The sequence below is a fragment of the Anguilla anguilla genome, chromosome 9 (assembly GCF_013347855.1).
Source record: "Anguilla anguilla isolate fAngAng1 chromosome 9, fAngAng1.pri, whole genome shotgun sequence".
In the NCBI taxonomy this organism is placed as follows: domain Eukaryota; kingdom Metazoa; phylum Chordata; class Actinopteri; order Anguilliformes; family Anguillidae; genus Anguilla; species Anguilla anguilla.
The window spans coordinates 11,752,141-11,768,082 of record NC_049209.1 but is presented as its reverse complement, the minus strand read 5'-3'; the positions used below and the strand labels follow the sequence as shown (position 1 = coordinate 11,768,082).

The 15,942-nt window shown below is 38.6% G+C and overlaps 1 protein-coding gene across 1 annotated transcript in view; it reads right to left on the bottom strand.

The window, feature by feature from the left end:
• The window catches only part of LOC118236723 (X-linked interleukin-1 receptor accessory protein-like 2), a 140,041-nt gene that overhangs the window by 52,051 nt on the left and 72,048 nt on the right, over positions 1-15,942 (bottom strand). Inside the window, exon 3 of the mRNA XM_035435307.1 lies at positions 3,214-3,487. Coding sequence (XP_035291198.1) covers positions 3,214-3,487 — 274 coding nt within the window. The remainder of the gene's footprint in view (positions 1-3,213; positions 3,488-15,942) is intronic.

The following is a 15,942-nucleotide window of genomic DNA, read 5'->3' as shown; positions in this document are numbered from 1 at the left end:
GTGCATATGGTTCAAAGTGGGTAGGTACAGTACGCCCATGGAATGAGATGAGGGTGTAGCTCATTTTAAAGAAAGAGTTGAGTTACATATCATAAAATCCTAACTTAGATTTCTATGATTAACCCATCCTGGATTTTTGAATTCAATTAAATCCTTAAAATCCAATTTCTTGCCATGTACACAATTCAATTTCTCATATTGTGAATGCAGATTGAGCACTTCAGATAATTACTCAGCATGCCACTGGCATCTAAACATTAAAATTTTGCTGTCTTGTGCATACAACAGATTCACCTTCATGCTAAAAAAGTACTGTACCCAAGCAGCCATGAGACTCTTAACAGCTGTTAGGTTAGCAGAGCCTGGATGATTTAACATGTTATGCAGTGTTTTGTATCATGACACAAGTACACATCGATAGAACGGATCTTATTAATGCAATAGGTACCACTGCTGAGTGAGACTTCTGTCACCTACACACAGACAGGTACTGTACGTATCTCACAATCCAGGCATTGAGTGAGGTAGTGCCAGCCTTTTAATTAATAGTCTCAGTTGCTGGCAGTTCTTAGACCCTAGATTTGTATTGTACATGGTTCCAAACGCACATCTGCAACTGTCTCTGTTTCATTTACATTCAGTGCAGTGTTCACAGAATTGTTAAAGGTTTTGATAAAATTACAATAATTTGCTAGTGTTACCACATATATGAAACATCTGTTTCTCTTGTTATGAGGGGAAAAATGAGTCAAATGACAACAAGACAAATGCACTGTCTCTATGGCAAGCACTGAGTATATGTTTTCCTGCTTTAAGACAAAACTGTAATATAGCTTTGTTTAGTGCAATCAAGCCTGTAACAGAAAAAAGGGGACAGATGGCATAGTCTGCTAGAATAGAAGAGCATTTCCTGTGATTTGTAGCTGACAGTTAAAAGGAGTAATCATGTTTAACTGTTGTTTGGTACTGACTCATTTACATCTTGTTTATCAAGTCTTGTTGCCTTTCAGGTAATTGTTCTCAAATGAAAGCCAGCTCTTTCCAACTGAACTATCGGCTTAACAGAAATTGTTTTCTGTATGCTTCAACACATTTCCAAACTGGTTTATCTAAGCATTAAATGATGCATTTACAATACCACGCAGTTTTATGAACAGTCACAAGGTGTAGTTTATTTTGAAAAATTCTGTTGCTCTGAACTTGTAAAACCCTGAAATATTATTTATTTATTTATAAATTATTTGCATTTCCATTTCCCACTGTGTGCACATGTACAGTATTGCAAAGAGTAAGACTGTCAGGAATTGTGTTTTACTACATTTTCAGTGTACAGAACACAAGTAAAATAGGGAGAGGTTAAGGTTGGACTTTATATTTATTCACCAACTCAGCCGAGGAAAACCACAGTCAATATCCAGTGAATACGTTCCTACATACAACCAATACTGGGTCCAGACAAAGCTGAAAGGAGAACAACCGCCTTTTAAACAACACTAGACCCTGGCTTTCTGTGACCCGACATGGAGTAATGGTTATCTTTCTGCAAGAGAAAGGATGGACGTGAACTATCACCATTTATCCACAAATGATGCTGTCCACTCTCTAAACTCTAAACAGGCTTTTGAAAAGATCAGGGGATTTATCCTGTTGGATGGTGCGTTCCCGAGCAGTACGAGTAAATGCATCTGTTAATGTTAAGATAGCAGTACTAATCTTCCAGCATGAGCACACTTGGGGTAGCTTTAAAACCTTACATAAACACGAACAATAAAGCAAGTGTGTTATTTGGGGTAATGCAAATGGACAATACGGTATGTCTGTAAAAAGAACCAAAAACATGTTAGTGTGACTATATTATTTGCAATTATAGCACGATTGTGCCATGTGATTTATCACTCAGCCGGGAAAAAATGTTCCAGTTAATAGAAGGGATAAAGATGTTTTTAAAGCAATTTCTGCTTTTAAGAGTTTTGCAAATAAAATGTATTACACAGGGTTGTATGTTTTGTGGGGTTAACAGTCACTCAGGTCAAAGCCTTTACCATAAATAAATACACAAGGCAAAAATTCAGGTCCCTTTCCCCTGCTCTCAGAGCAATAGTGAAATTCTCACACTCGCTTTGTTGGAGTAACATTTTATAGTGCAGTCCATTCTCAAACCCAGACACAGATCCCGTATTTTCAAACCCCCAGTGTGGTCAGGGGGTCGATTCCCACCTATGACACTTTGTGGACTGTGATCCCATGTCTAATCTCAACAAACAAAAACAAAAAAAAAAAAAAAAACTGGTTGTGTGGAACATCACTCATTTCTGTAAGCTGGCAGGATGGTAATGAAGAGCAGCAGCGTGTGACAGCAGAAGGGACTGCCAACCTTGCGGCGTGTGTGTGCCTCCAGTGAAGGTGAATCACCTAAGATAATGACCGCATAAAGCATAGAGAACTATGTTGGTAAACCAGAGTGTAACTTATTGAAGTACATTAAATCTATCCAAAATATCAATTCAACTGGGATGTTAAAATACTTTTTCAAATATGCCAACAGAATGCTAAAGTCAAGAAACTGTAACTGAAAATGAGTTTTTGCTTCTACTACAAAAAACACTTTATTGTTAATTTTTTCTGAAATTTGACTCTTTCCACATAATGCTAAAATAACACTGACGTCCTGAGTAAAATAACCTAGTGATCAAAATCTAAAAACATTTGCAAGTGTCACATTTTGCAAGTGTATATTGATAAACACTGAATAAAACATGTGCAGTGTAATTCCTAAATCCATTATCCCAGAATAGCAAATCTTTGAATCATATGCAAGCTTTTGTAGGGTAAATTTCTGGCTTAACCATGAAATGATACAAGTTTTCTTCAAAAACACATTTTGGGGAATTCAGAAATCCCTAACTTGCAAGATTGACTCACATTGGTACATTGGGGAAAAAAATTTTTTGGGGGTAAAATGTTCCTTTGAATACAAGGTTAGCAAGCTATAAAGGCATTAAGGTTTAAAACTTACATCTGAGAAAACAAGCCTTCAGCTAAGTTTCAGGTAAATCCCATTTCAGTCATGCTGAACTTCAGACAAGTACAGTAACTACAAATGTGCATTGTTTTTTTTTATTGAATACACAATGTGTGATTTTCCACAAACCGAACGCTAAAGAAGCTATTTTTTGCCATTACAAAATACGGCGGAAGCTCAAAGAGCCCTACCTCAGGACGCAGGTGTAAAATCCGTTGTCTTCCAGCTCGGCGGTTCGGAACCAAATGGAGTCCTCCTCCTTGCTTAACCTGTGTCCTGAGAAGATGATGGGCTCCTCAGAGTCGCCCTTGTTCTTGTACCAGATGAGGCGTAGCTTGGCGTTCTGGGCCATAGTGTAATTGGTCCTGATGTAACTGTAGAACAGGGCGCACTTCACTCTCACCGGCTCGCCTGCCAGAGACCTGTACGTCTTCAGATCCACCGACCAGTCAATGCAGCCATCCACTAAAAACAAAAAACACCAGTCGGTGTAAATTTAGTTATGCGTCCCATTGCAAAACATAACTGGAGTTTGTTGCAGCTCACTGACTGTAATGGAAGACTGGCTGCTACTACACTTTAGGTAAAATGCAAATTCTTCTTAAAGTGCAGTCTAAGTGCGTCTATCTGCTATTAGCATATCCGGCCCCTGCAATTTATGTGCTTGTTACCAAATGGACCTTTTCAGAACTTTCAAATCTTCGCATGAATAATGAAGAGGTGAATTGTTTTTTTGTTTTCTTTCCTAGAGGAGAGAAGTGCAAAGATACACCTGATGACATCCTGATGATAACTCGATAAGGCGATTTTATCTAGAAGAATCCATGCAGTGAAAGTCTGATCATTTCAGTGGTATTTTTGCTGGTATATCTGCTGCACGTGAGAAGTAGCACATTAATTGTGACTATGGAAACACAAGAGCAAAGAGATAAAGGACTGGATCAGTTGCATAGAAAATCAAGATCAATTAAAATCAAACAAAAAATGTAACAAAGAAGCATAAAGCATGAATGTACACAAACACCAACAGACAAGTCAGGAATCTAAATTGGACCTCTTTTAATGACATTAGCATTTAGCAAATGTCATCAAAGAGGTAAATTTGTGATCTAACCGCATTGCTCAATTGAGTTCCCATTTCAAAACGCTTTACTTGGTTTGGACAAAGCTCTGTTAAATAAACAAAATGAGATTTCAAGGAGTTACTTGGCCTTAAGGAGCATAAGAGCATATTTCTATAATCTATGAGCAATTACACATGCGTGTGTTTGGGGAGGAGGGGTCTTGCTACTTGCTGCTTGCTGTCACATCAATAATTTTTGCCTTCCCTCTCTGCCCTGCTGTCTGCAGTAGTTTATGTAATAACTGTCACTAATCTTTTAGGGCAATTATTTTCTATGTACATTGATTTTAATTGCTCTTATGTTTAATTACATTAATGCAGAGCAAAGAACTTAATGGATGAGAGTGGTGACAAGTTGGGAGCATTAGCTTTTTGCAGAGTTTTTACACTGAAGAGGCACATACAGAGTTTCTGCAAAAATGTAAATAAATTCATAGCAATTCAAAAAAATATATAAATCACAGTATGTCCACCTGGTTTTGCAAACACACTTTTGTGATACAAAAGTAAATAGAGTTATAATTAACTAATAAAAATTATGATTTGCAAATAAATACCATGTGATTTTATAATTTAAACACTCTTATGCCATTTAGGTATAGTATGGTAGCTGAATCTATTTTTTGTGAATGAAAATGCATTTGTGATTCACACTTTCAGTCCAGTTACATTGGAGTATTGTGTATGGTATTTACAAAATATGATTTAAATCTGAAAGCCGTTTCATATTCAAATGCAAATAGTTTATTTGGTAATTGTTATCAACTAGATACAACATGTTGGTTGTAACCAGGTTTGTCCATACACAAATATAATGTATTGTTCTTCTACTAACGACATGAACAATTGACACTATTTAGTTGAGTACAGATGCACATGGTGCTTGGAATATTTGCCTGGGCTTCTTGCAGATTCACATAGTGCATGCATTATCAAATTGCGCCATACTGAAGACATGCCTTTCTGCATTATGCTGATCCTCCGTTTCCTAAAGTAAGTCTTTGGACAATGATGTGCTCCCACCTTAAGTCCATGGAAAAAGCCAGAGCATGACAGGACTGCCTGGTGATCATAATGAAACTTTAGCTTATTGTACACTGTCCACAGAATTCTGAGAAGCCCTGCAGACTCAATTTGCATGTATAGAGAACTACGGCAGCATGACCACTAGTCTCCAAGGCTAGTAAGATGGAGACGGTTTCCCAACATTCCATTCCAATTAGCCGGTCTTCAATTGTTAAATGTGTCAAATAAACATCTCCAAATAACAATGGAAAACTATACATCTATGTGAAAAAGTATAGCAAATCTAAGCCACTGACATGTGTTTTTTCTTCTTCTCATCACATAAAACACAGGCATGTACACATAGACAGTTATGTTCGAGCTTTGCTATTGTGATTGTTCTAAAAAACAATTTAAGGATAATACTGTAATACACTTTCAATATACTTCAATTTAATTCTATTTGTCTAGTACCTCTTACAGAAATCCTGTCCTTAAGATGCCTTTCAGGAAAATTATGGAGGCCACACACATACAGTGTGATCCAGTAAACCCACTGTTGATTTTATGTTGATGACTTAATATTCTTTCTGTTTAGTTTCCCTCACAGAGCTCTTTATCATGTTCTGTCACTTAGGTATTGTCAAGTGATGGTCCAAAACCGCATTTATAACTGTTTGCATCAAATGCCATTGAATTTAAAAAAAATATGTTAAATACATGATATGATAATTTGAACATCATTTCTAAACCATATTTAATTTAATATTTAATTACGCTTTTTCCCCTAAAATGGGGGACTACGTATGAAAATGGCTGCAAATCAGTATAAATGTACAGTACATTCCCTCAGATTAAAGCAGACAATCTGCACTTTACCCTCATTCATTGTTTTATGTACAGAGCCAAAAAATAAAAATAAAAAATCAGTCACTGCCCAAATACTTACACACTGCACAGTAGTGTGATACCCTCAGCAATGATACTTATGGGTACTTAATTTGTTTAGTTATATTTGTGATATTCTAATCACACCCCTTTTGTTTGTTTGCCTACACATTTGGACAGTCACATTGCATGTACACATGTATTTTTCCACTTTAAAACAGCGAAGGTTTGAGAATGTATCTTAAGCACCATATAGTGTACAAACTTTAGTGGTTCAAGAAAAGAAAGGCTACAGTCACAATGTGCTTGAGCAATCAAATTCCACAAGAACTGTAACTTATATTAAAAAAAACCTTCCAAATGTGTTATATATCATATATATATATATGGCAAGTATCGCTTTAATATGATCTGCATATTTATACAGGAGTTGCTTCAATTTTCAAAAGCCCTCTACTGTAAATATAGTCCTTGTAGAGTGTAAAAACGTAGTACAGGTTATGAGGTTATGAGGATTACAATGTGGGCTGATACCTGCATGCATGGCTAGAAAGTCATTAACATTGAGAGTAACGGCAGTCATGGACAACCTGTGATGGTGGACTGCAGCTGTAAACTTAATTTAATCTAAGAGGATTCAAATCCCCACAAGCGATTGCTAGCACATAAATGGAACAGCCCAGAGCTTAAAGAGGGCTTTAAAACCAATTAAATTGTCATATTGCATGTATATATTTTAATGCTGAACTGCATGTATTTTTTCCTTGCTAGAATGGGTTTTGCTGACCATGGTGTGGATCAAATAAACAGTTGCCAGTTGTCACTGATGGCTCAGGACCTGGACTTTATGTCAATAATTCCACGCTATTCCAGAGTGTTCCAGAGAAGAATATGTTGCACAGATAAAAGTATACTGATGTTACAATACAGCAAACGTAAAGTTATTGCTGCTAAAAGAGGTTATACAATCTATATTTTTGAACAGATAATTGGAAGGTTGTACATTTTTGTGTTATTTGCTATAACAACGAGGACTTACGCGATGATAGATTCAAAATCTTCCAAAAAACAAGAAATGAGTTGGGGGTGGGGGGAGGGGGTACTCATAGCACTGTGTGTGTGTGTGTGTGTGTGAATAAATACACCTCTTTGTCTTTGCCATGATTATTTGTCCCAGGTCAATTCCCATGCCAATAAAACAATCACAGGGAAAAGCCACAAAAGCGAGTTGGACTGAAACAGTTTAGTCACATCAGTGTAATGGTTACAGCACAATGGCTTTCTCGAACTTCTCTCTGAGAGACTCAATGCATCTTGCACTGTATAGTTGCAAACACCATTTTTCAGGTGGGCTGATTGTGTTGGACAGCTGGTGTATTTGTCACGTTGCCAGCACAAGGCATTCTGGCCTCCTCCCCGCTTCCCCCTGCGATGCTGGCTCTGCGCCGAGTAAACTCCCCATGCAGTTTGTTTGGCTTTGCCAGTCATTAATAAAGAATATAGTGACCTGGCCTTCACTGACAACGGCCGTCCCCTGAGAATAAGTCTAAATGACTGCAGTCTTTTCTGTGCTTAATGATCTGCTTCAAGCAGTATTGTTATTTGGGTGTAGATTGCCTGCCAGTCCAGGTAACCTTCCAGAGCTTCAGTGTGACAGCTTCAGTCACTTTGGCTCACAGATCTTTTATAGTCTGTTAACAGCCTAAGTGGTAAGAAAGTTATAACTAATCCACTAATCAGCAGAATAATTAATCTGTGGTTTATAGGGTATCTGTAGAATGTAATGCCAATTAAAATTTTAACATCAACCTTAGCAAATGCTGTTTAATTATTTCCAGACTTATTAAGCCAATGGCTCATGAATTAGTCTGTGGTTAATTAATGATTAATTAGTGACATATTTTTAATAAAATAAAACATGGTCGCCTTCTGATTACTGATCACTGTGCCATGTTTTGTGCATCAGAGGCGTGTGTCTTTGCTTAACAGTAAGGAATTAGCTTCCCATGAGTTGAGCTTTGTCACCTTTTAGATCTGTGCACTCCTTTCTTTCAGTTGGGACATGTATGAAATGTTGATTTAAGGATTTCCTGGCCCCAGATGTAAAAGGTTTATAGGTTTGTCCTTTGAATTTTTATTTTATTCATTATTGTTGTTTATTTAATTAAAATTTGTATTATTTGGAAACTTCCAACAAATTGGAACATACTTCCTCCTCGTTTCCCATTACCGTGTGATGTTCTTAGATCACACTTTGACTGTTGATCACACTTTGACTGTTTTCAAAGTGTGCTCATGAGAATGTCCATGTTTCCCAAACCAACACGAAGTTCCGAAATATACCCTACGTAAGCATGGGAAAGCAAATGACAGCACCGGGCCAATATACTGCAAACACACGGCCTGGTTGTACATACTCAATGTGGGTTCTTACAGTATGTCACAGCGTAGGTAATAAACCCAAGTCCTCAAGGGGGAGATCTAGGACAGTTGAAAAAGACAGAGCGGAAGAAAGCGCAAATTGAAGAAGATGACTCAATCTTGACATTGCCTGCTATAGTGCCCCCTTGGTGTGACACTTGACACTACAGCTTGCGTTGCATCAAGAATTCCAAGTGACACATTTTAGAATGCAATGACGTGTGAAATAGACTTTGCGTAGCTTGAAGCATCCGTGTTTCAGTACTAACACAGTATGTTTCAGGCATAAAGCCGCTTTTTCATGACAAGAATGAAATGCTGTGTTCAATACCAAGCCAGTGACTACACGAGAAGAATCGAGTGTAGCCAGCTGTTGAAACTTGACGTCGTCCATCCAGGAAAGCCGTTGGTACGGAAAACAGTAACAAGCGGTGATAGCAGTAGGTTGCCTGCGGTATAAGGTGAAATTGTGAACTCACTATGTGAAGCCAAAAATCCTAGATTTATTCCAAAATGTTCTTCAAAATGTTTACATCTGCCTGTTTCATACAAAGCCATGAAGTGACTGGACACGTTATGAATGGTCAGCTTCAATCAAGGTCAAAGTTAAAATGATTTCGAGGATCACAACTTGCCATTATTTTGAGCTGTGCACTACGCCAAGATTAGTGCTGTTGCCATGTCGGGCAATAACACTCCCTCCAACACTCACACCACAGTAGTCAATTGACCTTTGTCACTTTAAGAAAATCAATAAATCAGCCATCATGAAATCCATATGGCTCCCCCTTTGTGACTTTTCCTAAACATACTGTATGTATTGAACATTCTGATATAATTTGAAAGGTCATGAACGGTCAAATTCACCGTCATATACACTATATATATACAAAAGTATGTTGAAACCTGATGTCCAACATCTTATCCAAAATTATGGGTGTTAATATGGAATTGGTGCATCTTTTGCTGCTATAACAATCTCCAGTCTTCTGGCCAGGCTTTATACTAGGTGCCGGAGTGTTGCTGCAGGGATTTGCTTCCATTCAGCCAGAAGAGCAAATAGTGAGGTCAGGCACTGATTGGGTGATTAGGCCTAGCTCGCAGTTGGCTTTCTGACTGATCCCAAAGGTGTTGGGGTTGAGGTCAGTGCTCTGTGCAGGCCAGTCAAGTTCTTCCACACCATTCTTGACAAAACCATTTATACATGGACCTTGCTGTGTGCCTGGGGGCATTGTCATGCTGAAATGGGAAAAGGCCTTCCCAAAACTGTTGCGGAAACACAGAATCATCTAGAATGTGATTGTATGCTGTAGCATTAAGATTTGCCTTCACTGCAACTAAAGGGCCTAGCTCAAACCATGAAAAACAGCTCCAGACCAAGGGGTGTCCAGATACTTTTGGCCATATAATGACAAGGCTGCCAATCCCATATGCACTTGTGTTGCAAAGTAATCTAATTGTTCTTACGGTTATTACTGTATGACTTAGTTAACTTAATATACTGTATAGTTAGCATAACTTCAACTTAATTTAGTATGGAATCTAGGCAGTTCTAGTGTTAACCTGCCTCGTAGCCTCGCTTACTTAATACACCTGTTAACCACTACTCCCAAATAGGCCTATATCATCTATGAGAACAAAATGGTAAATTTGTTTTATATTCATTTCAATTTATTTGAATGAAAAAAAATCACTTTAATTCAATACTTTGTGTCAAATTATTCAATGGTTTCTTTCATAAGGTAAATAACCATGCAATCAGCGGAATAATCCACTCCAAGGTGGTCAGCTATCAAAAAATAATAATCTTAACAAGGGGCGACATAGCTCAGGAGGTAAGACCGATTGTCTGGCAGTCGGAGGGTTGCCGGTTCAAACCCCGCCCTGGGCATGTCGAAGTGTCCTTGAGCAAGACACCTAACCCCTAACCCCTAACTGCTCTGGCGAATGAGAGGCATCAATTGTAAAGCGCTTTGGATAAAAGCGCTATATAAATGCAGACCATTTAACAGAGGCAACCCACCTCCATTTTGTGCCAGGGGGTTCCCCCCCACTCTGCATTGGTCATTACTTTTCAATACCTGACCACCTCATTGTGGATTCTTCCTTAAATAGAATATAGAACCAAGCCAGCTAATCACATAACCACAAATATATTGCAATGTATCAAATGTCTGCGTAACATTCTTATATTCTGTCCAGTAAAATTTCATGTTAATGACAATGTGCAACCTATTATAACAGATGCATAAAATAAGTAAGGGTATGACCAAATAGTCATGGTAGGGTAAAGTCATGGAAGAGTACCAACTGCCTGGGACTCCTTGGCATAACGTTCCTCATTAACCATTCATCTCTCCTGACATGTTCAATTTGCTCTCAGAGCTAGATCAACCGGAAGAACTCTCATATGCCATCGTAACTGATGGAAAATTTAACACTGCTCTGTTGTGTCATTCAAAGCCCCACAACCTCCCCTGAAGAAAGGTTTTTGTTGAGTCCTGACACATTTCGCAAATTTGTTCCAGCCTGCTGCAGACAGCACGCAGTCACATGATGCTTGCTTTCTTTTGTAAAATGTTGCGTTGCTCAAGAGAACTGAAAAAAAAACTTCAAAAATAGGACCTAAAAAATGCTCAAATTTCCTGCATGTTGCATTTTCAGTGATTAAATAATATAACTAGTCAATATTCACATTAAGTGCAATTTGAACATAACTTATTTGTAAATATTCAAGTCTAAGCTCATAAATTGGAGCATTTTTGTTGTTTTCAAATTATGTCTGTAATATTTGGGTCATGACATGAACAGTTTTATGTCATTATAAATAGGTGGGTGACGAACACTGATTTCAGTGACAAATTCTACAATTAGTAAAGTTAATTTGCTGGATTTCTCAGGAAAATAAAATAATACTACCAGTTTCTATTTGTATGAATTTATTGTATAATTAAAGACCTAATAATATGAATGATGACCCTTTATACACTTTCCGTTCAATATTCTGTACTACTTGTTTCTGAAATGTGTTCAAATGTAAAATACACACACACACACACAAACCCAGCAGCACAGAACACAGTGACTTGGAGCGCCAAAGAACTCAGCCAATTATCCAGAGTGTCAGTGAAGCAGCTGGACACCTGTCATTAGGCCCTGCTGGCTATACCAGGGAAAAGGAAAAAGAATCTGTCACACCAGTGACACTCCAGCGTGGATGGAGCAGTCAGGATGAGAAAGTGTGTGAGAGAGATGGTGGGAGAGAGAGGGAGAGAGTGTGAAAGCAAGACATTGTAGCTAATAGTAATAGCCCTAAGTTTAGACTAAAAAAATCAGGTGAAACCTTACATGGCACATTTCACGTAGGATGATCAGTTTGATGATCAATAAAATTTGAAAATAATGTTTGGTAACAATTAAAAGCAGCGGGCTCAAACGAAGCTAACAATGTGCACTGCAGTTATAGTGAATGTGACTTAAACCAAATGCGCAAACAGAGGCCTGTTAAACAGTAATTAAGCATTCACAGGTGGACATACAGCGAAAATGTGATGGCACAATCACAGCTACCCAATCTATCTGCACCGGATGTCCTCTGGTTACAGCCACGCTAGTCTATCTCATCATCAAGTTTAATGTCCCAGTGCCTCACTGAGGCTGTGGATATGGCAGCAGACATGAGCTTATTAAAGCTGTTATCAGCTGGGGCCAGTGTGTAAATCATTCTTTACATTGGCTCACTTGTGCTACACACATTGGCACAAGTGAGCACACATCAGCAGGCAACACACCGCTCGGAGCTACAGTGACCCGCCTTTGGTTCTTTTCCATTGTTCATTTAATACAGTTTAATGCTCATTTGGGTAGTTTTTTATTTTTATTTTTTTGTACAACTTAGTTTAAATTTAATAGGTTATTTCACAAGTTTTTTAATCTAGTCTCCACCTCCTTGTACTTGATCCTCTTGGGATTACACTTTCACCCTCAAGGGAATGAATGCACTTTGACCCCTGATCTTTTTGTGTTTGCATTAAATGTCACTGATTGTCTGCTTAAGTAAAATAAAGACTCATCAGAGCAGGTCTACTGCCAGAGAACAGTTCAGTGCCCTAATTCACTCAATGAGAAAGGAAGTTCCTGTTTCAGGACTGTATGTGCTGAGATCGTGCCTACTCACTGGGCAGCTGCCCATACATTTAGATTACATAGCCATAACACAGCTGAGGAAACCAGGGCCCAACCAACTCAACATCACAAGGAGGCTAAATTAAAAAGACCAGCCATGTGCACAGTTTATTTCACTCCAAAATATAGGTTCACTCTCCAAGATTAATCCTTTGAACATATGTGAAACCTTCAATGTTCCAAGAAGCTGTGCCAGTTTGTGCTGTGACCTCTGAATTTTGATTAGATTTAGAGGCTACAAGGGGCTAAAATGTCCTGTATTTGAAAAGTAACTGGAAATGTAAATTAATTTACCTTTCCACCCAAGCAACACTTTTAACAATTAGTTTTTTTTTCTGCCAACAAAAAAATACAGTAATTTCTCAAATTTGGCAGAATAATTCTTGAACGTTTACAAACACATTATCCCCCTCTCTCATTTCTATAACTTTCAAAAAAGATCACAAATAAGTTACTCATTTTGAAAATATTTTTCTCCAAAATAAATCTAAAGAATCTCATTTATTATCATCAATGCAGATCGATACTCTAGCCACAATAAAGATTCAAAGCTCTGCATCCTTTGAATTTGTTCCCAGCATCGCCGAAAGATATGAAATTGCACAGTGGGATCTGGCAGAGCCTGAGTCGAGCCCGCTGCAATGGCAGCGGAGTGTTTCTGGGCGCACCGTCTACTCTCCAGAGCACAGCAGGCCTCTGCGGATGCTCTGCAGACCAGCACCGTTGTTCACAACGCACAGAGTGGGGGGGCGGGGGGCCTGCAGGCTGGGGCTCTGAATCCAAACACATGGGACCCAAACCCTCCAAGAACATCCATCTTCCCTGGCACCTGGTCTCAGGAAAGCTGCCACGCAGACGGAAAGGCCAGGCCGGTAATGGTCTTTCGGGCTGAGGAGGAAATGGCAAACCGCACGGGCGAAAGGAAGAATAACCGGGAAATGCCGGGGAGGATTGAACAAATCTGCGCAGCTAATATGCTACCGTGGAGTGTTTCCAGGAAGAAACACAGGAAAACATTATCTGGAAATAAATAAGTCGTGACAATCACTCCATCACATGCTGGTCCTCACTCATATCCGTCTTACGATGCTGATTGTATTATAGAATAGCAGACCATTCAGCAAGCTGTCTGCGTGATTTCTGTGGACACACATTACAAATGGAACAATATCAGTGTGCATGGAATTGCTGTTCTCACCAAACATAAATGTGATTATCCTGATGTCAGCGTAACAGGAAATGCTTATTGGAATGGCAAAATATGTCATTCGATCCTGCTATGGAAAAACAGAAAATAACAAAAAATATTTTTTTTCTGGTCATTTCTGTTTTATTTCATTTGTAAAAGTCAATGTAGGAAGGGGAAATGACTGCACACTGCTTAACGCGGGGAAAAAATAGAGAAGCAATTACTAACTTACCAAACTAGCGTGAGTTTGTGTATGCTCTCCCTCTCTCTTTCATGCACCCCCATATGTACAATAAAAAACCCAGTATTTATTTTAGCTTCACAATTCCCATTATGTAGCCTAGCATTAAGCTTGTAAAATAGCTTTACTCTTCTAATGGTTACAACATTTAGAACTGTTACAGCAAGGCTGCTCACACTGTTCAGTTGTTTGATGAGTGCAGTCTTTGGTTATTCCAGGTATAATTTCTCCTTGGAAAATCTTATCTCTTGTATGTAAGGTTTTTCTTTGCCCTTCTGGAGACCACCCAAAGTTCCCTGGAGCAGCTTTTTACAATCCAGTGCCTCAATTCAGTCCCTAACTTACACCAGTCCCACTTCAGTCATTGTTTCTGCTTGGTATAACAAACTCATAAATGCTAAGAATACCCATTTCTGTATGGCTTTTAATGTGAGTCAAGATGAATTATGATATTATTTGCATTTTGAATACTGTTTATGTTCCAAAATGTACCTTGAGCAAAGACATATAATTTTATTGTATTTATCTGTTTATTTTATGTAGCATGTTGTGGAAACAAATACACTGTTTTTCCTGTTTTTTAAGGAGGACCTACAAACAGATGCACCCGCACTTCCTGCACTTCATACCTGAGTTTTGACCAAGTGGATCACAAACGTGCTCAAAAAGGCTGTGCAAGGATGGAATGAGTCCATGTCCACCCCAGCACAGCAAGCCAGCGGTACATAGTCTGCAATTCAATTATGCATTTTTCATGCATGTATTTTGTAGGTCATAGTTTTCCCTGCTTATTCAAAGATTTTAAAAATGTGATGTTTTTTTTTTTTTTGTGCTGCTGTGGAACACTGATTACTTAGTGTTACTAACTTTTTGACCCATCTCCCCTTTGAGACAATAGCCTGACACCATGTTGGTAGGTGATGTCACTACACAAATTAGAGCATTCCTCATTCTCTTCATTACGTCCAATTTAAAGCCACACATCACTCAGAATTCAAGCTCTGAGCCCTCAGTACCCTTGGATTTGCTCATCAAGGGGAATCCACATGGTTAGGTTTCCATTTCTCAGCGTTTCAAAAACGAATTTGAAAGAACAATGTCAAGGCCTGCTTCCACATATACCATAGGCTATAATTTAAAGCACTCCTTTAATAGTCCCAGTGTTTGTAATGAACCTTTGGTTTCCCAGGAGCAATGGTTCACATTGCACCCTCTAATCAGCTGCCATGTTCTTCTGGCCCTCCACCAGTAACCAACAGAAAACAGGTAGCAATTACTATCAGAACATATCCACACTGTTCTGCTCTCTGCTAGTGGTAACTAATAACAATCTCAGAGGGGGAAATTCTAGCCCTGTGTTAATGTCTTGCCACTTATGAGTGCAAGGCCTAAGCTACATTGTGGATGCAGGTTTATGCTACAAATAGCCAGTTATGCAAGTTGAAAATCAACTATGTCGCATATGGTCCATTGTACAACAAGAAACCTTCCAAGAAATGGTTTCCTTTTCTTGCAAATGTTGCCAACTGAATCGCCTGCAGAATTTTTGAACACACCACATGGCTTCTGAAAAATGAAACACTTTATACACTGAAAATGTTGCCACATATGGGTGTCAAGAAACTGTCAGAAGACAAAAGGGGGATAACATACTCAATCCCTTGCCAAAAGCTAAAAAAGAATTGCCAACATTAGAAAGCACCCCATTTAAAATCTGGTGGAATCTGGAGTTGAGCAAACCTGTGGGTGTGCCAAAAACTTACTTCTAAGTGGGCCAATAACCTTATGTAATACTCAGTCAGTTGTTAGGCTAGTTATATCATTTTAGCATTATCTAAAATCATTGCATTGTAATGTAAATGAAATTA